The 27,243-nt window shown below is 40.8% G+C and overlaps 1 protein-coding gene across 3 annotated transcripts in view; it reads right to left on the reverse strand.

Moving 5' to 3' along the window:
- NLGN1 (neuroligin 1) overlaps positions 1 to 27,243 on the reverse strand; it is a 763,952-nt gene that overhangs the window by 482,932 nt on the left and 253,777 nt on the right. For 2 of the 3 annotated variants that reach the window (XM_075340613.1, XM_075340614.1), the window contains one exon: positions 6,552 to 6,611. The exons of the other annotated variant lie outside the window; for it this stretch is intronic. In XM_075340613.1, the coding sequence (XP_075196728.1) occupies positions 6,552 to 6,611 (60 nt within the window). The remainder of the gene's footprint in view (positions 1 to 6,551; positions 6,612 to 27,243) is intronic. 3 annotated transcript variants of the gene reach the window in all.

A 27,243-nucleotide genomic window follows, 5' to 3' on the forward strand; every position in this document is an offset into this window, starting at 1 on the left:
CTGGAAAAAGAGATAATTAATCCAAACATGTGAAGCTCATTGTTCTTTGTGCCTGAAATACTTCTTAATACTTTAGGGGAACCAAACAGAATTCTGGTGGTTTGAGGGGTTGAATAATAAATGACCCTCTGAATAAACTTTTCACAATGTAAAAAAAAAATAAAAAAAGAAATAACATTCTTTTTTGCTGCAGTGCATTTCACACTTCCAGGCTGATCTAGAGTCCAAATGTCACAATGCCAAGTTAATTCCGAATGTGTAAACCTGCTAAATCTGCAGGGGGTTGAAGACTACTTGTAGGCACTGCTCATTCTCGATATTGTATTTTGTGTATATATACTGTGTATATATATATATATATATATATATATATATATATAGATAGATAGATAAAAAATAAAATAAATGCAACACTTTTGTTTTTGCTCCCATTGTTAAAGAGCTGAACTCTAAGATTTAAGACTTTTTCTATGTACACAAAAGTTTTTTTGACAAACATATTTAACTCTCTGTTAGTGAGCACTTCTTTTTTGCCTAGATTATCCATTCACCCCACAGGTGTGGAATACCAAGATTCTGATAAGACAGCTTGATTATTTAATCGGTGTGTTTTACACTGGCCCCTCTAAAATATCAGGTTTCCAGTATTGGGGGGATTTGGGGGTCAGAAAAACAGTCAGTATCTGGTGTTACCACCATTTGCCTCATGAAGTGCAACACATCTCCTTCCCACAGAGTTGATCAGGTTGTTGATTTTGGCCAGTGGAATGTTTGTCCACTTCTCTACAATGGCTGAGCAAAGTTCTTGGACATTGGAAGGAATGTGAAAACACTGTTGAAAATGCCGATCAAGAAGATCCCAAACATGCTCGATGGTTGATATGTCCGGTGAGTATGCTGGTCATGTCAGTACTGGAATGTGTTCTTCCAGGAATCATTTACAGATTCTTTCAACATAGGGCCATTCATTAACATACTGCAACATGAGGTGATGATCGTGGATGAATGACACAACAATGGGCCTCAGGATGTCATCATAGTATCTCTGCATTCAAAACGGTATCAATAAAAATCAACTGAATTTGTCATCCATAACATGCACCTGCCTACACCATAACTCCACCCCAACCAAGAGGCACTCGATTCATAATGTTGACATCAGTAAACCTCTCACAACACGATGCCATACACGCAGTCTGCCATCTGCCCTGTACAGTGAAATCCAGGACACCTCTCCAATTTTACAAATGCCAACAAATGTGAGCATTTTCCTACTTAAATTGGTTATGATGATGAACTGCAGTCAGGTGGAGACCCCGATTAGAATGACGAGCATGCTAATCAGCTTCCCTGAGATGATTGCTGACAGTTTGTGTTGAAATTCATTGGCTATGCAAATTGATTGTTGCAGCAGCTGCCTTCTCTCAGAGGGTCTTGGAGGTGAAGATAAGATGCTGGATGTTGAGTTCCTGGGCTGCTGTAGTTGTGGTGGTGAGTCCAGTTGGTTGTCCTGACAAATTCTCTGAAACACCTTTGGAGATGGCTTATAGTAGTGAAATGAACATTCAAATCATGGACTACAGCTCTGGTGGACATTCCTGCAGTCAGCATGCCAACTGCCCACTCCCTCAATATTTGCAGCATCTGTGGCACTGTGCTGTGTGATAAAAATGCATATTTTAGAGTGGCCTTTTATTGTGGCCAACCTAAGGCACATTGATTAGTTTCCTGCTGATAAAACAGTGATAGTATCAAATCTACAGAAAACATTCCAGTAAATGATATATGGAATTATGGGGTTGCTGTCAGATTACGTGGCAAAAACCTATTAAAGGGAACCTGTCACATGATTTTTCCCTATTAAGCTAAAAGAATCACCTTCTTCAGCTCCTGAACTGCATTCTATGAAGGTGCAACTTGGTCTTGACTCCCCTTCAAGACCCCAAAAATAACTTTATAAAACTTGTCCGTTAGGTATGCTAATTACCTTGGTTGGCCAGATGGGTGAGTTCATTTTCTCCTCCTTTCCCTCATCCTGATGCTGAGGTCATTCACAGTGCCAACCATAATCTAGCGCCTGTGCATTTAGCTCACCAGCCCGGGTGAGGGAAGCTATGTTTTCTGCTCTAGCCGTGATATGGCAGAGCGAACTGCGCCTGCGCGAGCCGACCTAACTACACAGGCACGAGATTTAAAAATGCAATGACGATGATGATGGAGGCATCATCACATCAATCAAGAGAAGGAGGACAGCGATCAGTGGCAGGAGGGGGGACAGGAGCAGAAAATGAGCCCGCCCATCTGGCCAACCAAGGTAATTAGCATACCTAACGGCCAAGTTTTATACATTTATTTTTGGGGTCTGGAAGTGGAGTCAGGGCCAAGGTGCACCTTCATAGAATGCAGCCCAGGAGCTGCAGAAGGGGATACTTTTAGTTTAATAGGGAAAAATCTGGTGACAGGTTCCCTTTAAGCCAGTATTAATAAACTGTCCATTATGTGCAAGTAAGCTATCATTTGTAAAATGACTAAATAAAAATTGTGCATTTGTGTGTGATTTTTTTAGGATTTTTAAACCTGTTCATTTTTCAAGTGGATAACATTCCTTGCAGACAAATAATCTATAAAGTGGAATACAGAAGATTAATAAAAACTAAACGTTAAATGATCTAAAAACCCCTAATTTTGTTACCCATACTTACTGTTCCTTTCTCATAGCGCACTCAAAATATTAAAGCTTTTCTGCAATTGGTTGTTGTGATCAACAAAGACCATTTTTCTTTTCCCGATTTTTGATAATTCTTCTAGCCTTGTACACTATATACGACACTGAGAATCTGACTTTAAATTTAAAGTATGAACATTTTTGTTTATTTTGTATCATGAACTTTCACATAGGATTAGTTTTTACATTTGTACTACTTCTGTAATATTGATGTGAGACTTAATACAGTAAGGATTTACCAAATATCACCTGTTGATAATTTGATATTCATAATTGTGACATTAATATGATTAAGGAATGAAAGATAAATTATTAAACTGAAATCATTAGCTGCATGTTCACAGCAGAGTAGTACACTGCTAATTGTATGCTTAGAGGTAACTCAGAGGGAGATTGTTTCAGAACTCTTCCTTAATTAAAATTACATAGAATTACAGAGAACCCACTGAGAACAGTAATGAAATGTTAGTACTACTGTTAAACTAGTTAGGCATCGTAGACTACTTACAAAATAGTTGTTTATTCCAGGTCTTGGGTAAATTTTGCTATTCTCTTACCAGCACATGTTGTTTCACTGCATGATGATATATAAATCATTGGAAACGACTGTGTAATTAGATACTTATAGGAACACTCTTCAACCTGTCACAGGAGACAAGCTAGAAAGCCATTGTGTTTCATTTGCTGTGTCAATTAGATCCAATATAATTGATCGTTTCCCAATAGCTAACATTTTTTAAAACCACTTGGTTTATCACGGCCAGCACTAGAATTTTAATCTGTTTTGGACAAAGTAGGAATATACTTTATTTCAAGGGCTCCCGGCAATTAATAATATTTGAACGGTAAAAAAAACATTTTGAAAATTTGTATTAAAATCAATTGTTCTTTTACATAATACTACATAGGAACCCTAATTCAAATTGAATAGTAAAATTGTGGGAGGTCAATGAATGGCAAAATTGTTTTTGTTTTAGTGGGCATCATTATTTAATTAAGGATAAAATTTAATCATGAAAGTAATTACTAAAAAGGTAATGGTGGAGAGTCCCTTAAGGTCTATTTGCATGATATCATGAACAATCGTTCACAGAAGCACTCGTTTCACAATAATTGTGCACACTGAATTACTACAGATCGTTTGATGAACAAACAAAATGCTCATTCAATTGTCAAAGTTAGATTTTAAGCTGCACAAAATTCCATCATCTCGAAAATATATTGTCCTGTGTAAACAGGACTCGCTCTGCCGAGAACAATGGCAGCCTAGCGTCTATTATATATTGTTTGGTGCACACATCTGAAGCTGGATTGGCCAGTGTAAACAGGCTATGACTATGACTGTTAATTGGCAAACGTGTTGCCAGTTGGTTGCAATTTAACACTGAACACTACATAGTGTAAATTCGACCCTCAGATGTAACCTCCATCACTTAAGGTACCGTCACACTAAGCAACATCGCTGCTGAGGCACAACTTGCTAGCGATGTTGCTGTGTGTGACATCCAGCAACAACCTGGCCCCTGCTGTGAGGTTGCTGGTTGTTGCTGAATGTCCTGGACCATTTTTTAGTTGTTGCTCCCCCGCTGTGAAGCACACATCGCTGTGTGTGACAGTGAGAGAGCAACAACTAAATGTGCAGGCAGCAGGAGCCGGCTTCTGCAGACGCTGGTAACCACGGTAAACAGCGGGTAACCATGAAGCCCTTCCCTTGGTTACCCGATATTTACCTTTGTTACCAGCATCCGCCGCTCTCAGCTGTCAGTGCCGGCTCCCTGCTCTCTGCACACGTAGCCAGACTACACATCGGGTAATTAACCTGATGTGTACTGTGGCTAGGAGTGCAGGGAACAGGGAGCCGGCACTGGCAGTGTGAGAGCGGCGGACGCTGGTAACGAAGGTAAATATCAGGTAACCAAGGGAAGGGCTTCTTGGTTACCCGATGTTTACTGTGGTTACCAGCGTCCGCAGAAGCCGGCTCCCTGCTGCCTGCACACATAGCAGAGTACACATCGGGTAATTAACCCGATGTGTACTGTGGCTAGGTGTGCAGGGAGCCAGCGCTAAGCGGTGTGTGCTGGTAACCAAGGTAAATATCAGGTTGGTTACCTGATATTTACCTTAGTTACCAAGCGCAGCATGCTTCCACGTGTAGCGACGCTTCAGCGATCCCTGCCAGGTCAGGTTGCTGGTGGGATCGCTGGTGCGTCGCTTAGTGTGACATCTCACCAGCGACCTCCTAGCAACTTACCAGTGATCCCTATCAGATTGTATCGTTGTTGGGATCGCTGGTAAGTTGTTTAGTGTAACTGGGCCTTAAGGGTCTGTTTCTTCCACTGAAGAACCTGACAAGTGCAATATATTGATGGCTACTTAAAGTCAAATCCTTTATTTCTCTGTTGGTTGCTCCTTTCCTTTCCAGCCAAGTATTGCTGACCATTCAGAGTCTAACCAGATGAACAATCTTTAATCAGCTTATTATATCTCAGTATGCCTTATGTGTATCTTTTAGTCTCATCCTACCTGACCATTATTTCATTGTCTGCACTTATTTATTAATACACTTTATTTACCAGAACTGTAGAAAAGGACCTGGACTGCACATCCAAAAATCACATGTTTATCTAATGTCACTAGACAAAATTTATACAATTGAACATGATGTTTCTATAGCTACTTTCACCAGGTAGTGGTACGGTGCATTGGCCATTGTTGCTGTGGTTTTGTGCCTATGAGGTGTTGTGACCTAGACTCATGAGGACTCAGCCTTGTAGCATGGGTCCTGTCAGGCACCAGGTAACCTGCCCCACTGGTACACTGTCGCTGCGGAGGTGGATGGCACATTGAGCAGCACCTTTAAGCCTAATATTAATTTAGAGACCCACTTGGAGGTTCGCCGTGACGTGGCAATGAGCTTTATACAGTCTGATCAGAATGTTAAACTAAGAACCTTATGTTCAGTTGTATACATTTTTGCCTAGTGGTATTAGATTAACGTATGATTTTTGGATGTGTGGTCCATGTCTTTTTCTACAGTTCTGGCAACAAACCTTATTTACCTTATTATAGATTGGTTATCTTTATTATTTTTCTCTTTTAAGGACATTATTTATTATTTTATTTTTCCTATTTGATAATTTTTTAGCTCTATATGATCAGCTTATTATCTTTGCTCCTTTAATGAAAAGAAATAAAAAGTAGACAATTTCTTTAGCCGTAATTTTTAAATCAGTCCACAAACTACTACAATACCATTAGATTAAAGCTAACAGAGTTCTTATAATGTTTCTTGATCAAATGTGTCAGTTTATAAAAAAAATTCTGAAAGATATTCTTAAAAATATGTATCTTAAGAAACATCAAACCAGTGGATAATTAAATATATTAATTTCCAAATCATTTGTTTGAAAATAAAAGACAGCACCACATTTTCTCATTAGCCATATTCAAATTAATATATTCAGGGAATGTTAGAAGACATGCAAAAAAAGGGTATGTTGAGAGACTTAAAACAGTGTTAGTTCAAAGATTTCACAAAATATATTCAAGAAGTGGGATGTAAGTTATCAAAAATTCTTGTCAAGAAAACAAGAAGAGCTTTGGTGTACACACTTACTGTTTGCAAAAAAATGTAAAACGCAACAACATTCAGTCGAAAAAAAAAGTAGAAAAAAATATAAAACAAGCAAGAAGACAAAACACATCAATCAAAAATGGGATAAAAAGAAAAACTCTTCAAAATAGAGACAAGAAGTCAAGAAAAAGAAAAGGAGACAATTTTGCAGGGATTCCTTGTCATGCAAATCGGTTTGGTGGCAAAAAATACCTTCATCTTCAGCACCTTCATTATCACCTAAATCATCTGTCTGTTTCTTTGTAAGGGGACCTAGGATTGAGAATGAAGACATGGAGCAAAACAGTTCAAGAATATAGTATATCAAAAAAAGAAAAACATCAAAATACTGTATAACACATCCCCAACATATTCAAAAAGCCAAAAAGAAAAAGAAAAAAAAGATTTGATTGTGCTTTTTTATGCTAACGCTAAAGTAATAGCTTTGGATTTATTACGATAAACTAAAAATAAAATATATTATTTTTCTCCAACAGTAGAAATGCATACTAAAATGTTTCATTTAATAGTGTACAGCTTTAGACTGTAAAAAAAAATGACAGTCCTAGCTACTATATATCAATAATGTGACAGCAACAATTGTTTGGAAAGAAACATTTTAATAGTAAAAATGTAGTATTGCAATTATTATCTAGTAACATAACAATTAAAAAATAGAATGTAGAACTTTTTTCTTATTCCTGTAATATTCTATTAGTCAACATGTTTTATTTGGTTAATATCGCGAAGCAGGAACATCAAAATACACAGATGACGACAAAGAAGGATTATAACGCATTTCAGGCCAGCACATGTCGAAGCGACACATTGCATGTTGTGTGAAAATACCTGGCATGCATAAAACAATATCAACAACAAAGATGCTCAAGTTAGTACTAGCTGCAGGAAAAAAAATAAAACAGTACCATCTCATGCATAAAAAACAGCACTACAAAGCAAGTGGAAGATGAAAAGGTGGATGTCAATAGCTTTTTATCAAAAAACATGCATTGCATCAACATACAGTCCACAAGGAAAAACTGGCAATGTTCAGTAAATATACTTTCTAACTGTCAAGATGATGTATCTTAAAAAAATGCTTAATCTCCTCAGGACAACAGAAGCGTAATATATCACTAGGCTCTTTCAAATTCCGTTTCTAAAAAACTCCATCTTAGACTAAAACTACAGACTAGATTTTTTTTTTCTTTCAGATTTGCCATGGGCAAGCTTAAAGGACTAAAAGGCATTATTTTAATCAAATAGTATGTAAATATTAATATTCCATCCAACCACAAGGTTAATATGACAGGCTAGCCCATTGCCTTGAAGTATGGAATGTTTGTTCTTGAAATTGAGAATTTAATTATTTAAAGAAATTTGTATAGTTATTGCAAGAGTTTTGGTTGTAAATCTCTTTCACAGTATGTCACTGAAAAAGAAATAAAGAGAAATATGATTAGACCACCATAAAAAACACCATAGGGTACATGCTACTACAAATATATCATAAATAAGCTCCTGTTGGTAGGATGTATCCGTAATATGAACTTGGCAGCGCACACCTCCTGGCATTTTTGTAAATATATTTTGGCTGTCGTGTTGGTGACAATATTCATGCATTATTTAGCTGTTACATAAACAGTGTTAAAGCTCATATTTTACTTTACAGAAAAGATAACAGGGCTTTAGAGACATTTAAATTAAAATGATTGTCGACAATGAAAGATGAAAGGCTGGCTGATCGCTAAATATTAACTGATGCTTTAGAATTCAATTATTTAAATAGAGTAATGTATTATGATAAATATACAAAACATTGCCCTTGGTGCAATACAACTAAGTGAAATATATTCATTTGTTTATGATGTTTAAAGGGAGTTCGTCACCCCAAAATTGAAATCTAACTATACATACAGGGGACTTAGACTAGTAAAATATATTTTTTTATGTTTAGTAGCTATGAGTGAGCACTACCATGCTCAGGTGCTTTGTACTCATAACGAGCAGTCGGACACTCAGATAGGCTTGATTTGTTTACCGAGTACAATGGAATTCAAGGAGAAACTCACGCATTTTTCTGAAAGATTCTCCCAAAAAATTCTAGTGTTTCCCATTGATTTCCATTATACTTGATACACGAGTCGAGCCTCTCTGAGCATCCAACTGCTTGTCACGAGAAGAGATGAGCAATCCTGCTAAAGATCAAATCGGGTCGGGATCACCAAACCCACCTGGGTTCGCCGATCAGATCAGTGATCCGATCGACAATCCTAGCCGAATCCATTGAATTCAATGAGAGGCAAAGCATATGTATTATAAAATGGTGTTGGAGGCTGCAACTGGTGTAGGGGGCTGCAAAAGAAAGAAAATAAAAAGGAATAAAGCAAGACATACTTAACGAGTCTCCCAACAGTTCTAACCCTATTTCCAGGGTCCAATGTAATCCAACGTAAATACAATGTAATCCACACGAGGTCCCTTGACGATTCCAGCTCTGCTATATCTAAACTGGCAGCCTGAGGCCATAGAACATGACCGCATGCTGTAACTTCAGGCAGAGAATGAGCTGCAGTGCTGAGTGGTGACATTACTTAGGTTATTTGCAGTCACAGCTGGAGGTTCCCACAGCCCATCACCTGTGACCGCAGGCAACTTGACCTCAGAGGACATCAATGATTGTCACATGTAATGGATGCGACAATCCTGGGCAGCTGCAGGCTGCTATTTTTAGGCTGTGGGGGCCCAACAAGCATTGGTCTCCCCAACCTGAGAATACCAGCCCCCAGTTGTTATGTTTTATCTTGCCTGCATATCAAAATTGGGGGGGGGCGCAGGCTATTTTTTATTAATTATTTATATAAATAGGTAAAAAAGCCACATGCGATTCCTCATATTTTGATACACAGCCAAGAAAAGCGCATGGCTGGGGGCTGCAGCCTGAAGCCATGGGCTTTATCTGTGCTTGTATCAATAGCTGGGGACCCCCTCTACAACATTTTATTTATTTATTTATTTTCCACCAGTATAAGGATGCAGACAACCAATCACAGATGCTGTCTGGGGTGGGGTCTGACTGCCATCAATCAGAGATGCCGGTGGGCAGGGAAATCAGTGAATATGCATGAGGGATAATGAGTGACCCCAGAAGTAGCGTGGCAGCCATGGGTAGACTCAGCAAGTGTATCCTGTTTTAACAATTTTGCTTCCTTTTTATACAGTGATTTCCTTGAGCAATCACAGGCATGCCAATACTTGACATATCTGTGATGGGGCCGGGAAATTTCCGACTTTTCGGTTAAATGTTCGATGCTCCGATCATGACCTGATCCCGCCAAGGATCATATGATTTCGGAATCTTCTGATCTTTTCTGATCAAGATTGCTCAACTCTAGTTGTGAGTACGGAGCACCCGGGCATGGTAATGCTTGCCCATCACTAATGTTAAGTAAAAACATGTTCAGCTGCTTCAATAACCTTTTTACACACCTTCCCTTATGATGATTTGCATTGTTCAAAAGAACGCTGCCTAGTTTGAATTATCAGACCTTCCATGTATTAACACTGCAAGAGCCAAGAGCTCAACAATGACAGTGTGTGGGAACCCACTGATCTATCTGTAGCGACTGATCATTGTACACAAGATCACAGAGCAGCAAGTGGCAGATGCTGAAAGGAGAGGGAGATGGGAGAGAATTCTGACATTTCAAAAGCAGAGTGCACACAAAGTCAGTATGTGTGTGTGCTCTCAAGTGTCCACTAACGACATGATGGGGATTTAAAGGCACCCACACAATAACATTGTGTAACTTCATGACTTCTGTAAGAGACAGGCAGATGATTCAATACAGGCAACACTCTTGGAGGGCAGTTATTCATCATAGGGGTAGGTAGAGGATCGTAGTTGAGGAAGCAGAATGGTGCATTGTGTACTTAACCATGCCAAAGGTGCACCAAAAAAAACTAATTTACAGTACATATTTAATAAAACTGTTTTTACTTGAAACAAAATAAGTAAATTCTGTGCCATAAGTAAGAATTTTATAGGGTCTAAATCCCTTATAATAATGGTTAAATTTAATATTAGAAAGTAACAGACTTCCTTAAAATCCTTAAAATCTTTAAGAAACACTAATATCACTACATAATATTTTAAACAGTGAAATCAATGGAATATCAATTTTACAATCCATTGAGAACATAGAAACATGGGATTTACTATATTATATCACCTTGAGTAGTGACTCTATTCGAATCACATGTGTTTAAAAGACACTTTTTGCAATTTGTCTGATAAGGAAATGGTTCACTTGAAAAGGATGTAGTTTAGTAGTCAAAAGGCATGGCTTAACATTTCTGGAACATGCTTAGCCAAATAATCGATGGAATACACAGTCTAAAATTCTGCTAATGAGATCTAATATTAAGCAGTATGATTAAGCTGGCATTTTTTAAGACTGTCCACTTTGAAGTTCAAGTTTGTACTGTATTGTCTTAAAGTTAGACAATATTGAGAAATATGCCTCATAGTTTACTATGAATTCATCCATAAAAAGGTGCACATCTAGCTGTTAAAATCTTGATGGACAACCCGTTAATAAATGCTTTAGCCCCACAAGTAAAATAAAAATAAAACCTTATACTCACCTGGACTGGTGCTTCTCTAGTGGTATCGGTGCAGTCTCCTTCAGCTAATGTCATCAGCAGATACCCATGGGTTGCTTTTCTCACACTTCCACTGGATGTCTGATTTTTGTCCGAGGGCTGAGGAAATGAAATAGCCCATTTGCAGCCAGTAATTGCCTGTAACACTCATTTCACACAAAAATGTCACATGAGTGTTATGAGGCTCAGTGTCTACAGTATATCACTGAAAAAACACCAGTGCAAGAGATAACAATAAGGTATTTTTTTACTCGGGGGACTACTGTATTTATGAAGGGGTTGTCCCAGTAGTAAGCAATCTAGTTAAAAAGTTTGGAACACTTGCCAAGCTAAAAAATAAACTTTAAAATAGACCAGTATGCTTAAAAATGATAGCCTTTTTTCAGCACACTTACTGTTTCCCTAATGAAAAGAATTTGATATACTACAAAGGAACATGTTCCATTTTCTCAGTTCCCTTTTAGGCTAGTTTCATACCACTGTTAAATGGTAGTCAATGACAGATTTATGTCTACACAGTTGCATATATCATACTGTGTAAAAAATTTAGGGACGTAAAAAAATTCCACACAGCAAGAACGATTTTAAAAAAGAAGGGATAATTGTTTATATTAATAAACAAATTGCAAAGTTAATGAACAAAAGAGAAATGTAAACCAATTTAGTATTTGGCATGAACATCTCTTTCCTTCAAAACAGCATCAATTTTTTTTCCAGGCACACTTGCACAAAGTCATATTTTTTGCAGCTATGCAATACAGGAGATAATGATCATCATTTTTATATATAGTTTAAAAGTAGAGATGAGCGGTGTTCGAATCGAACTGCTCGCCAATCTCAAATTCGACCTGTTTTAGGCGATGTTCTAGTCATTCGACGAACGCGAACAATTAGCTTCAAGTTTGACAGTTCGGGGTTATGTTCGATAACGGTTCAATCACCAAAAGCGTAACTGGCTTTTCACAGTACTATTGTCATTCAATGTTAATACAGTGGAACCTGGGTTAACGAGAACAATCCGTTTTGGGAGTGTGCTTGTTAACTAAGTTACTCGTTTAGCAAAGCAAGCTTTCCCATAGGAAATCATTGCAATGCAGACAATTCCTTCCACAACTTGTTAAATGTCCCATCCTGGTCCCCTATTGTGCCATTCCACACATGCACAAACACACATAAACACACACAAACATACATGAACACACACAAATTATACTCACCTTACCTTCCATTCTATTGCCGGCCTCCTGGGACTTGCAGTTCGCCGTTACAAGATGTTTATCGGGTAACCATCACAACCGATGCCAGAACTTCCGCTGCCAGACCGCTAACGTTAAAGGCAGGAGCCGCTTGCCTCTGATTGGCCAGCGCGCTGCCTTTGAGTAGCGTCTGACAGAGGAAGTTCCTCCCTCGTCGTGATGGTTACCCGATACATGTAGCTCGCAGCTACAGGATGTATATCGGGTAACCATCACAACGAGGGAGGAACTTCCTCTGTCAAACGCTACTCAAAGGCAGCGCGCTGAACAATCAGAGGCAAGCGGCACCTGCCTTTGACGTCACCGCTCTGTCAGCAGACGTTCCGGCATCGGTTGCAATGGTTACCCGATACACATCTTGTACTGGCGAACTGCAAGTCCCAGGAGGCTGGCGATGGAACGGAAGGTAAGGTGAGCATAATATTTGTGTGTGCGTTTGTGTATGTTTGTATGTGTTTGTGTTTGCCTGCCATTGTTTTCAATGGTGTTTGAAGGTGTTCGAAAGTGTTTGACGAACTTTCGTCGAACGCTTGACGAACACACGCGCCGTTCGACTAACCGAATCGAACTCGAACACTAGGGTGGTGTCTCATCTCTATTTAAAAGAAAATAAAACTAAATAATAATATAATATTTATTCACTTATATAGAGCTATTACATACATTGACAACACTGTCCCCATTGGGGCTCACAATCCAGAGTCCCTAACTGTATGTCTTCGGAAGACAGACAATCCCTGTGGCTATGGTAATGTGTGGAGTAACAGCTAACTGGCATCAGCGGGTCTAACCAGAATAACAAAAAAACTATTCCGGCCGGATTTGATCCCAGATGTCTAGCCGGACGCCGGTCCCTATGTAAGTCTATGGGAGCCAGAATCCATAGCTTAAAGATGGTGGTAGAAGAAATAGGGTATTAAAGAAGGTGCGTTATACTGAGCAACTGTAACTGCTTCCAGGCCGTTCACTCTATTTCTGAGGCCACTCATTATTGCTCCTCCATATTCACTACTTCCCCGCCCACCGGCAGTCAATGCATTTCTTATTGGTAGCAGTTAGACACACCCACAGCCTGAGTGACAGAGTGTGGATTTGCAACCAATCAGAGGCCCTCTCTGGGTGTTACTATCATGGTGTAAAACTAAATTAAAAAAAATAGGCATAGGGTATTATGATACCCAACACAGATAATGCATACGGCTACAGGCTGAAGCCCCCAGTCCTGCACTTTTCTTAGCTGTGTATCAAAATAAGAGAAAGCACATGCAGCTTTTTTTTTAAAGTATTTAAATAAATAATTTTAAAAAAACACCATGCAGTCCTCCCAGTTTTCATACCCAGCCAAGATAAAGCCCAACACCTGGTGACTGCTGTTTTCAGGTTAGGGAAACACATGCTTATTGAGCCCCATGGCCTAAAAATAGCAGCCACCCAGTTGCTATGACAATCTTGAAACTTTTCTGGCTCCTCCTGATTTCCCTGGTAAGGTGGTAATCGGGATAATAAGGGGTTAATGTCAACTAAAGGCTGGCACTAAGCCCTGGATTAGTAAAGGGAGGTGTCTATAAGACCACCCCATTACTAATGTGTAAGTGAAAAGAAATAAACACAAACATCCAAAAAAAACCTTTATTTGAAATAAAATACAACAAGCCCACTCTCTTTCACCAGTATATTAACTCCAAAAATACCCAGGTCTGACGTAATACTCATGAGGTCCCACAGCGATTCCAGCTCTGCTACATCTAAACTGACAGGTGGCGGCCGTAGAACATAACTACCCGCTATGCAAAAAAACCTTGGTTTTCTGCCAGGAGATGCAGGTCTGTGAACTCAGTGAGTTTATTGTGGTCACGTGAGGTCTGGTTACCTGCAATCACAATTGGGGTATAACAGGAACCTCCTGCTGTGACTGCAAATAACCTAAGTGATGTCACCACTGATTGCTGAGGCTCAGTCTCTGCCTTAAGCTCACACTGGGCGGTCATTTTTCTATAGCTGCATGCTGTGTCTTCAGCTGTAGCAGAGCTGGAATCGTCATGGGACCTCGTGTGGATTATGTTGGACCTGGGTGTTTTACTATATTGGTGAAAGAGGTTTTTTTTTGTTTTTGTTATAGTTTATTTAAAATAAAAGATTTTTTTGGTGTTTGTTCTTATTTCTTTTCACTTACATACTAGTAATTAGTAGTACTCAGATGCCTCCCATTACTAATCTAGGACTTACTGGCAGCCGTGCCCTGTTGTTAAACCTTTATTACTCCGATTGCCACCACATCAGGGCAATTTAACAATCCAGGGTGGCTGCATGCTGCTATTTTTAGACTTGCGGGGGGCAATAAGCATGGGTCTCCCCAGCCTGACAATACAGCCCCCCCAGTTTTCAGGCTTTATCATGGTTCGGTATCAAAATTAGGGGGGACCGCATGCTGTTTTTTTTTTAATTATTTATTTAAATAAGTTTTTAAAAATTCATGTGGCTCCTTTTATTTTGATACACAGCCAAGATAACCGCACGCCTGAGGGCTGCAGCCTGTAGCCATATGCTATCTGTGCTGGGTATCATAATACAGATGGACCCTACAACAATATTTTTTTATTTATTTAGTTTTACACCATGATATTGACCCACAGACAGCGTCTGTGATTGCAAGCAGTCAGATGCTGTCACATAGGCTGAGGACACATCTGTCTGCAACCAATCACAGACACCAGGACTGCTGATAGGCAGAGGAAGTAAGGAATATGGATGAGTAATAATGAGCAGCCCTGGAAGTAGAATGAGCAACCCAGGAGCAGTTACAGCCACCCCGGAGATTCAGTAAGTATAGCGCACTTGCTTGATTCTTATTTTCTTTCTTTCTTTTTTATTTCCCGAGTTGCAAGATACGCCTAACTAGCCGGATTTCCCTGAGAACTCTGGGCCCGTACCCGGCACTCGGTTATGTTTGAAACCATGTGGATCTGGTTTTTTACAGTCCAGGTTCACCCATCACTAGTCACAGGTCACTAACGATGGTAACACTGAACAGCAAGACACAAGTTAGTCAAACTCCATCGACAAGGTCTCTCCTAGGCAAAGGTAAAAAGCAGACTACTGTTTCAAGCTGTTTTGTTCAAGCTCTTTTGAAGAAATGGGAAACTTTGAGGACCAGTGTTAGATCAAGGACCCAGTTACATATTTTTTCTGTTTGGGGAATATTGGCTAGCAGAGGTCTTCATGGAAGAATTCTGGCCAAAAAACCATACCATCAAGATGGTAACAAGGTGAAGTTACTTATTATGCAAAAAAACCAAGGAATCTGGGGTTCAGAAAATGGCAGTAGGTGCTCTGGACAGATGAGTCAAAATTTGATATATTCAAGTGTAAAAAAAGACAGCAGGTTCAGTGAAGGACTGAAGAACAGTCCAATTATGACTGTCTACAAGCTACATTAAATCATGGTGGAGGTTATTTGCAATATCAGAAAATGGAGTTGGGGATTTCATCAGGTTGAAGGATGTCTTTAATGCTGAAAAATATAAGAGATATTTATTCATTCTGAAATACCATCAGGGAGGCTTCTTCAAATGTTGCTGCTTGTCATGATTTTGATGAGTGGTATTAACCACATACCCATCCATCTTTAAGTCCGCCCACTTTTGGGAAGTGGGCAAAATGGGAAAAGAAGGTCAAATATCACTAATTTTTAGCACAATCTCAAATTTGGATAACATTATGTAACTTTCCAAAGATTTTTACCACCTGGAATAAAAAATTTCATTAATCGCACCCCATGTCTTTGAGGCAGATTCCACCTGGAACCCACCAGTAAAAGCTCTCAATCAATGTTAAAAATGATGAATGTATGCCATATCAGAGAGACTTACTAAGCCTATGTTCTGTTTTTTGAAAATTCTTTTAAATGTTTCAGGCTTTGAAGCCATGAAGTGGCTAAAGACCTGATCAAACCATTTTTTGGTGGCCTCTTTTGAAAGCTACCATCTCACACATATTTTTTTTAAAAAAGTAATGAACAGCAGAGCCGATGCAAAAATGATGAAAAATACAACAAAGAAGATGATTCAGGAAAACACTGTCCATTTTTCTGGATTGTCTACCTCTGATAATAATACATGTACCTCAGAATCTAAAAAACATTGTGCACATATCTTAAGAGAGAGAATAAAATTCAAACAGCTCTTAGCCTCTCTGGGTATTTCTATTAGCCTGAAAAATGGCACTATCATTAAAAAAAAAAAAAAAAAAAGGATGCCAATAATGCTTGGAAGGTGTGATTAGAAGATCTAACACAGAACGACTTTGGGGAAGAGAGACCCTACTGGACTAATCCTGACTCCTGAATCCTTTTTTGTGGCGCTCAAAGATTAAAGGGGCTGTTCAGGCATACAACATACAAGAGACTGTGGGCAGTCTATGTGACTGAAGACTTGTGAGTCTTATAGGAGGATTCTCCAAAGTGCTGTGTAAGGCCACACATGTCTACTTGGAATTCGGCTGAAATTATACATATTGCATACCGCTCAGTCTTGCCACCAATCCTTACAGCGCATGCTGTGCATGATGTGAGGATTCTCAGGTCTGCAGTCACATAGCGTGACTACACAATTTTGTGAAAAGCCTGATCAACCCCTTTAAACTTTACCTTTAAAAGACTGCACCATTATTAAGTCATATAAAGAATAGCGGATTACATAAATCTCCATGTATTCAGCCATATTAGCAGCTGGGGACAGTTAGGCAACCTGAGTGGTTTCCTTTAAGACCACCATGCTAAAAATTGCTGGCAATAGAAGTGGACGTTATATGTTATTGTTACCTTAGTTGACTTACTGTGAAAATAATTTAAGCTTCAATTTTTTATTATATCAAAAATTAATTAGCAGAAAACTATTTACAGAAAACCAAACATATTCCTGGTTGTAATTACAATTAATTTATAGTTTGCTACGCATAATCTCTACTTTTTACTGATGGTATCATTAAATTCAATACAAATGTGAACCCTAAACTGACCTTATATTAGTAATAGAAAAATATTTTTTCAGGTAAAAGAAACTTCTGTATCAACAATACCTTTTTTAAGCAGAAAAAAAACAAGCTAAAAATATTTATTACAAGAATGTTTTTTTGCAGCATACAACAGGTAATTATTATTTTCCAGTAAGATAATATCTCCTGATGACAGTCATTTAATATACTAATTAGTTCTTTATAAAATGATTACTTGTGACATCTACAGAATGCTGTCACGACAAGTTAAAGCAGCAGAATTAAGCACAAGCTGAAAAAAAAAATAACACGAGCAGTTACAGTATATATTTGCAACTACGGTATTTTCCAGATTTTAAGATGCATTTTTTCCCCCCAAACCTGGGGGTAAAATGAGGGTGTGTCTTACAATGCGGATATGGCTTACCGGGGTGGCGGTTGTGGAGCGGGGTCATTGGAGGCAAGGTTGGCGATACTGAGGGTGTCACTGCAGTGTTGCGGCGGCACGGGCGCCTGATCTGACTGCAGGCTCTATTGAACTGCTTGTGCAGAAGAGCCTAATCTAAACTAAATCAATACTAGAGATGAGCGAACCGGTCGCAATTCGGCTCGAGTTCGGTTCGCCGAACGGAGGTCTCGATCGAGTTTGGTTCGGCGAACTGGTTCGGTGAACCGTTCGAACCGCATAGGAAACAATGGGAGGCAATCACAAACACATAAAAACACCTAGAAAACACCCTCAAAGGTGTCCAAAAGGTGACAAACAACTCACAACACAACACAAACACATGGGAAAGTGACAAGGACATATACTCATGTGAAAACAAAAGAGCTAGACAAGGAAAAAGAGGAGGAGACACAGATATAGGCATGGCATGCCCTTCTAAAATCATGTAAAACACCGCAATGTTACTCCAAGCGGAGTCTCCCTTTTTTCCAAAAATTGGGCCACACAGACACCACTTCAGTGGCAGCACTTGTGCCCCAGTTGTACACTTCACAGGTAGATTTGAATCAAGCACATTAAAAAATACGCCATCCTTAACCGTCCCCAGGATGACACCGGGGTAGGTAGCAAAGTCTTTCCTGATCCCAGCTCTGTTCATCTTGGATCATTTTTAAAAACACTGTAAGCAAGGGTTACTCCAAGCAGAGTCTCCCTTTTTCCAAAAATTGGGACACACACACACCCACCCCTTCAGTGGCAGCACTTGTGCCCCAGTTGTATAGGTAGCAAAGTCTTTGCTGAACCATGACTTGTTCATCTTGGCTCCTTTTATAAAACACAGCAAGCAAAGGTTACTCCAAGCTAGGTCTCCCTTTTTTCCAAAAATTTGGCCCCACACACACCCACCCCTTCAGTGGCAGCACTTGTGCCCCAGTTGTAGACTTCACAGCTAGATTTGCATCAAGCACATTCAAAAATACGCCATCCTTAACCGTCCCCAGGATGACACCGGGGTAGGTAGCTAAGTCTTTCCTGATCCCAGCTCTGTTCATCTTGGATCATTTTTAAAAACACTGTAAGCAAGGTTTACTCCAAGCGGAGTCTCCCTTTTTTCCCAAAATTGGGCCCCACACACACCGACCCCTTCAGTGGCAGCACTTGTGCCCCAGTTGTACACTTCACAGGTAGATTTGCATCAAGCACATTCAAAAATACGCCATCCTTAACTGTCCCCAGGATGACACCGGGGAAGGTAGCTAAGTCTTTCCTGATCCCAGCTCTGTTCATCTTGGATCATTTTTCAAAACACTGTAAGCAAGGGTTACTCCAAGAGGAATCTCCCTTTTTTCCAAAAATTGGGCCCCACACACACCCACCCCTTCAGTGGCAGCACTTGTGCCACAGTTGTACACTTCACAGGTAGATTTGCATCAAGCACATTCAAAATCCACCAGCATTTACTCTCCCCAGGATGACACAGGGGTAGTAAATTCCTTGTGGATCCATGACTTGTTCATTTTGATGAACGTTAGTCTGTCCACATTGTCACTGGACAGACACGTGCGCTTATCTGTCAGCACACACCCAGCAGCACTGAAGACACGTTCAGAGACAACGCTGGCAGCTGGACACGACAAAATCTCCAAGGCATAAGAGGAGAGCTCTGGCCATTTTTCAAGATTTGAAGCCCAAAATGAGCAAGGCTCCATTTGCAAAGTCATGGCATCGATGTTCATTTGGAGATTCTCCTGTATCATCCTCTCCAGCCGTTGACTATGTGTCAGACTTGTTGTCTCTGGTGGCCTTGCAAAGGATGGTCTAAAAAAATTCTGAAAAGATTCAATAAAATTGCTGTTACCAGCACCAGATACGGTGCTACTGGTACGGGTAGACTGTTGAAGATGACGAGACTGTCCCATGTTTGTCAAGTTACAACTGGGAGATTCACTCCCTGCACCACGGTTGTTTGGTGGAAAAGCCGAGCTAAGATCGAGTAACAGCTTCTGCTGATACTCTTGCATACGTGCGTCCCTTTCTATGGCTGGAATTATGTCACAAAATTTGGACTTGTACCGGGGATCTAATAGTGTGGCAACCCAGTAGTCATCATCACTTCTAATTTTGACAATACGAGGGTCATGTTAGAGGGAGTGCAGCAAGAAGGAGCTCATGTGTCTTGCGCAGCCATGCGGACCAAGTCCACGCTGTGTTTGTGGCATAGAGGTGCTAACCGTTCTTTCTTCCTCTAACATCTCTCCCTAACCTCTTTCAAAAGAAATTTGACCAAGGTCTCCCTCATCCACTGAGCCTTCCATGTCCATGGACAGTTCGTCCTCCATTTCTTCATGTTCTTCTGCACCTTCCTCAACATTTCACCTGCTACTATGCGCCCTTGTTGATCCCTGTCCCCCATGGTCCCATGCCTGCCGCGCTGGTGATGATGAACGTCTGGACCTTGGTGATGTTGTTGTGTCTTGCGCATATGAATCCTCCTGTAGTTCCTCCCCTTCCTGTTGTCCCACCCCTTGACTCCGAATAGTGTTTAGCGTGTGCTCCAGCATGTAAATGATTGGAATTGTCATGCTGATAATGGCATTGTCAGCGCTAAACATATTCGTCGCCATGTCGAAACTGTGCAGAAGGGTGCATAGGTCCTTGATCTGAGACCACTCCATCAGGGTGATCTGCCCCACCTCTGCATCTCGTTGGCCCAGGTTATACGTCATGACATATTGCACCAGGGCTCGGCGGCGCTGCCACAGTCGCTGTAACATGTGGAGAATCGAATTCTAGCGTGTAGGCACATCGCATTTCAGGCGATGAACCGGCAGGCCGAAAGACTTCTGGAGTTATGCACGTCGCTCAGCAGCAGTGGTTGAACGGCGGAAGTGAGCAGACAGTTTTCGTGCCCTGTTCAGAAGGCCATCTAGGCCGGGATAGTGTGTTAAAAATTGCTGGACAACAAGGTTCAACACGTGAGCTATACAAGGCACATGTGTCACCTTGCCCAAGCGAAGGGCCGCACCCAGGTTTGCAGCATTGTCGCACACGGCCTTACCAGGCTGCAGGTTGAGTGGAGACAACCATTTATTAAACTCAGTCTCCAGAGCTGCCCACAACTCAGCCGCTGTGTGACTCTTATTTCCAAGACATTTCAAGCTAAAGACCGCCTGATGCCATTGCACTCTGCTGCCAGCATAGTAATGAGGGGTGCGTGATTCCTTCTGCGCAGTTAGAATGCTGGTGGCCTGACCAGGCAGGCATGGGGTGGAGGTGGAGGACCCAGACGAGGTGGAGGAGGCAGAAGCAGTGGCAGAACTTGGACAGACAGAGGATAGACACACAAGTCGTGGGGACGGCAAGACTTGTGTAGCAGACCCTTCACCATCTATCACCATAGTTACCCAGTGCCCAGTCAGCGACATGTAACATCCCTGTCCATGCTTACTGGTCCAAGTATCGGTGGTGAAATGCCCCCGTTCACACACAGAGTTTCTCAAGGAAGCGATGATGTTGTGTGCGACATGCTGGTGTAGCGCAGGCACACCTTTCTTAGAGAAGTAGTGGCGACTGGGCATCTGGTACTGGGGCACAGCGGCAGACATAAGGTCTCTAAAATCTTGTGTGTCCACCAGGCGGAAAGGCAGCATTTCAGTAGCCAAGAGCTTACAGAGGGATAAAGTCAACCTCTTAGCTGTGTCATGGGTCGCAGTTAATTGCCTTTTTTTTGTTCACATCTGAGGGACAGAGATCTGGCTGCTGTATGTAGACGGTGTTCAATAGGGTGTCCCAGGAAAAATGCAGGTTTGTGAGGAAAGTGCAGGCGTAGACATAATGTTGCCTTCATCCAACGTTGGTGCTATCGATGTCTGAGAGAGCTGTACACACGCACTTGTTTCCCCTTCCAAACCGACTGACGACCTACCAAGCAAACTGCCTGTTGCAGTTACAGTGGTGGAAGTTGTGCGTGGAAAACCAGGTGTGACAGCTGTCCCCACAGTCCTAGAAGATGAAGAGCACGCAGATGCACTGGAAGGGGCAGGCGGTGGATGGTTCGCTCCGCTAGGCCGCATTGCAGCACGGTGAGCTTCCCACTGGGACATATGATATTTATTCATGTGACGATTCATGGAAGAAGTTGTCAAACTGCTGAGGTTTTGCCCTCTACTAACAGAATCACGACAAATTTTACAGATCACATAATTTGGGCGATCTTTTGCTATGTCAAAAAAGGACCAGGCTAGGCAAGGCTTAGAGGGCATGCGACCTGCTGATCCACCCCGACTAGTGCTCAGAGGCACAGTGGTGGCTGAGGATGCAGTTGTAGATGGGCTACCAGTACTCCGACTCTGTCCAGGATGCGCAAGGTAACTTTGTCGTCAGTTGCATCCTCCTCCACCGCCTCTGTTGACCTCCTCGAGTGCCTGACTGTTTGTTGACAGTAGGTGGGATCTAGAACTTCCTCATCAATTGTTGTGTTTGCACTCCCCTCACCCTCAGACCGAGCATCTTCTTGCCCTGACCGAATATTTAAGTTGTCATCCCAATCTGGTATCTGCATCTCATCGTCATCAGTATGTTCCTCATTGTCTATTACAACAGGTGTTTCAGTTTGTGAATAAGGGTCAACATTATGCTCAGAAACGTGTTCATCACGGCCTGAATCTGAGTCACAAAGGTTCTGGGCATTACTGCAGACCATTTCCTGGTCTGTACTCACTGTAGCTTGGGAGCAGACCTCTGATTCCCAGGCTATAGTTTTACTGAACAGCTCTGCAGACTCACCCATCTCAGTTCCACCATACTGTGCAGGGCGGATGGAGACTTCAGAGCTGGGAGAAAGCAAGTGTGATTGGGACGACAACTCAGAGGACTGGTGTTTTTTGGATGCGGTAGTTGAGGTGGTGGAGAGGGCACTTGTTGGACCACTTGAGATCCATTCAAGCATTTTCTTTTTTTGGCCATCATCTACCTTTGTTCCAGTTGTTCGTGTCCGTAAAAAAGGGAGCACATCGGATTGTCTACGGTAAGTAGTAGACATCTTACTTTTGCTGGAAGATGGTCTATCTTCAGCAGATGTTAATGGAGCTTTGCCACCTTCCCCATGGACAAACCCTTTTTTGTCTTTTCCAACACGCCTCTTCCCCTTTCCACCAGCATCTCTCATTTTGCCACTCATTTTGATTGCAACAAGATTGTGCACTTAAAATGTGTTAGTAAAAATTGAGAGGTGGTGTAGATTGCAGCAGTGGTCTATCTTTATTAACAGCAGAATAAACAACAATAACTATCCCTGACAATGCAACTACGGACCTTAAATTGACAGCATAGTTTGCTAGTATAATGGCTTAGTAAGAATGAGTTTGAGTGTGCAATGCAGTGGTGCTGCAAATAGCTTTGCACCAGTGGGACACTAATGGAAGTCCAACAGCCACTTTTAGGACGCCACTAAGTTTACTCAGTGTTTGTTAGTATAATGACTTAGTAACAATGAGTTTGAGTGTGCAATGCAGTGGTGCTGCAAATAGCTTTGCACCAGTGGGGCACTCATGGAAGTCCAACAGCCACTTTTAGGATGCCACTAAGTTTACTCAGTGTTTGCTAGTATAATGGCTTAGTAACAATGAGTTTGAGTGTGCAATGCAGTGGTGCTGTAAATAGCTTTGCACCAGTGGGACACTAATGGAAGTCCAAGAGCCACTTTTAGGATGCCACTAAGTTTACTCAGTGTTTGCTAGTATAATGGCTTAGTAACAATGAGTTTGAGTGTGCAATGCAGTGGTGCTGCAAATAGCTTTGCACCCCACTAATGGAAGTCCAACAGCCACTTTTAGGATGCCACTAAGTTTACTCAGTGTTTGCTAGTATAATGGCTTAGTAACAATGAGTTAAAGTGTGCAATGCAGTGGTGCTGCAAATAGCTTTGCACCAGTGGGACACTAATGGAAGTCCAACAGCCACTTTTAGGATGCCACTAAGTTTACTCAGTGTTTGCTAGTATAATGGCTTAGTAGCAATGAGTTTGAGTGTGCAATGCAGAGGTGCTGCAAATAGATTTGCACCAGTGGGACACTAATGGAAGTCCAACAGCCACTTTTAGGATGCCACTAAGTTTACTCAGTGTTTGCTAGTATAATGGCTTAGTAACAATGAGTTAAAGTGTGCAATGCAGTGGTGCTGCAAATAGCTTTGCACCAGTGGGACACTAATGGAAGTCCAACAGCCACTTTTAGGATGCCACTAAGTTTACTCAGTGTTTGCTAGTATAATGGCTTAGTAGCAATGAGTTTGAGTGTGCAATGCAGAGGTGCTGCAAATAGATTTGCACTAGTGGGACACTAATGGAAGTCCAACAGCCACTTTTAGGATGCCACTAAGTTTACTCAGTGTTTGCTAGTATAATGGCTTAGTAACAATGAGTTTGAGTGTGCAATGCAGAGGTGCTGCAAATAGATTTGCACTAGTGGGACACCAATGGAAGTCCAACAGCCACTTTTAGGATGCCACTAAATTTACTCAGTGTTTGCTAGTATAATGGCTTAGTAACAATGAGTTTGAGTGTGCAATGCAGAGATGCTGCAAATAGATTTGCACTAGTGGGACACTAATGGAAGTCCAACAGCCACTTTTAGGATGCCACTAAGTTTACTCAGTGTTTGCTAGTATAATGGCTTAGTAACAATGAGTTTGAGTGTGCAATGCAGAGGTGCTGCAAATAGATTTGCACTAGTGGGACACTAATGGAAGTCCAACAGCCACTTTTAGGATGCCACTAAGTTTACTCAGTGTTTGCTAGCATAATGGCTTAGTAACAATGAGTTTGAGTGTGCAATGCAGAGGTGCTGCAAATAGATTTGCACTAGTGGGACACTAATGGAAGTCCAACAGCCACTTTTAGGATGCCACTAAGTTTACTCAGTGTTTGCTAGTATAATGGCTTAGTAACAATGAGCTTGAGTGTGCAAAGGGCTGGAGGGTACAGTGGCAGGGTTGTGGGTCAGTGTACAGGAAATGAAACCTCACTTTCTATCCCTCCTAATGGGGAAATGCAGCGAGGAAGTCCCTGACCTTAGCTACACATACGCTGTTATCTGTAGCTGTAAAATCTGTTTCCACGGATCTGACTGTCTCCTATGGCTCTGAGCCTGCTGTTATTAGCCCTTACAAGGGCTAATAAAAACTTCTATCCCTATTCTGTATAGCGCTGTGTGTAGAGCGTACACAGCAGTATCGGAGACAGAAGCTACGCCAGCGGTGACCGACACCCAGACGCAGAAGAGATAATGACGTCCGGACGGGCAGATACCCGTTTTTATAATGCAGGGACATGTGACATGGACATCCTATCACACATGCCATTGCTTCTCTGGCTAAAAGGCTACATAGCTGTGTGTGTGTCTGGGATTGGCTGACATGCTGGCCCGCTACACTACACGCGCGCGCTTAGGGAAGGAAGACAAGGAAAAAAAAATGGCGATCGCCATTATCCCAGCAGCAGTGATCTGATTGCGCTGTTCCCGCACACTATACGCTGAAATTTCATAATAGTGTGAGTCACAGAGTGACTTACACTATTACAGCGGAAAGCCAGCTAGTAATTAGCTTGGCTTTTTGCTGCTAGAACCGTTCTTGAACGTAACTAGAACTATCGAGCTTTAGCAACAAGCTTGAATTCTAGTTCGATCTAGAGCAGCCCCCAAAATCACTCGAACCGCGAACTGGAGAACCACAAACCGCGAACCGCGCTCAACTCTAATCAATATTAATAAGACAAATTAGATCTGCCAAAAGAGATATAGTAAATTTGTATCTTGTAGATATAAAGATGTTTTTCCCCCATCCTCAGGACAGAACATGTCATATTTTTGGCAGCTTTATATCTTTGCACCTTCCACTTATCAGCCATTATTAATTCTGGTGATTTAAACTCTATATGGAGTAGAACTCCATATCTTTTTGATACAATATTCTGCAAAGCGAATAATGGTGGTTGTCATTTTAGACAATTTGCAATAAGCGGCTCCCAAAATTGTTTCAACAGATCTTTAATCTTTTTACATGAATTTTTGCATTGAATCGATTTGATTACTACTAATAATAACAATATATACAGTATATTCATGTATAAGCAGGGGCTGTAGCAACCCTAGGTTGGAAACTCCATAATGCGCTACAATTCCCGGAATACTTTAAGATTTAATGTGTGAATAGCAGAAGAAATATACAATACAGTATATTGTTAGTGTACAATACTGTGTAAGTTTTATCTGTGAGTAAAAGTATAGATGATACACGAAAGCATGTGTATCCCTATTGTAATGCACTCTATAATCTGTACGTCATGTGCCAGCACAAGTAAATAAGGAGTTTCCTTTGAGATTTTGTAGTTAATTAAACTTCACCCTGAACAGTAAAATATGCATATTGCTTTATTCATTTTCAAAATATCACGCAACATCTAAGGCTTGTTAGCGTTAATCCTCCCTCCTAAATACATAACATGAGTTTCCATAGGAAAATTAATAGTAAAAAGAGTTGGTGATTATTACATATTTAATGTTCTACAAAAGCTGAATATAAAGGGGCAATCAAATTATTAAATACAAAGCGCTTGTCCAATATTAACAAGAGAAAACATCACTAATGCCGGTTTCACTCTTTCCTGAATCATGGACTGTTTTTGCATCAGAAGACTTGACCTCTGAGTTTCCTGACCCATTAACGGCTTAATATATGCCTATGAAGTAGTTAGCTCAGGTTTTTAGACCTGTCAGTTGGGTGGGGTCTTCCGATGGAAGAACGTTCCATGCTTCATGGAAGTGTATTTACGCCATGTCTGTGGTGCCTTTTCAAAATATCAATTTGGAAAATCTGCTAATATACGGATCCAGTGTTTTCTAACGACACAAATACTATGATGCCGCAAGGAATCCTAATATAGAGAACTACAACTCAACATCTAATGTTATATGCTCAATGGATTGTGTTTTGTTAAAGGGGTTGTCTCACTAAAATCATTATTCAAAACTCCATAGAGTGTTAAAAAAGTGTATTTGGCATAAACATCAATTTATAGTAGTATGCAGTTTTATAAATACTATGTGGTAGTGAGAAAAGAAACTGTATGTATAGATGAAGTAACAAGGGGAGATGATTTAGAGAAAAAAAAAAGATGTAGACATATATATTCAAATGGAGATACATGAGGTAGATAATAGATATGTAGTAAATTAGATAGATAGTTTCTTACTACAGGATTAGTGATGGGCGAACTCTCAGATATCCGAGATCAGCGCTACTAACTGGCCCGAAATTGATCTTGGATATCTGGCCAAACACTGGTCCCCATAAAAGTATATGGAAACCATTGCCATTCCCCAATCATGATCCAGAGTTCCCTGAGAACTCCATGCCCAGGACTGGCACCTGAATACTTTTGAAATTGTGTACATATGGACTTTTACACACTTTACAGACTTTTATGGCCCATTACTAAACAGGATATTTTGGTTATCAAGATATAGATCAGATATGTTCTGTTAGA

The sequence above is a fragment of the Anomaloglossus baeobatrachus genome, chromosome 3 (genome assembly GCF_048569485.1).
Source record: "Anomaloglossus baeobatrachus isolate aAnoBae1 chromosome 3, aAnoBae1.hap1, whole genome shotgun sequence".
Lineage (NCBI taxonomy): Eukaryota > Metazoa > Chordata > Amphibia > Anura > Aromobatidae > Anomaloglossus > Anomaloglossus baeobatrachus.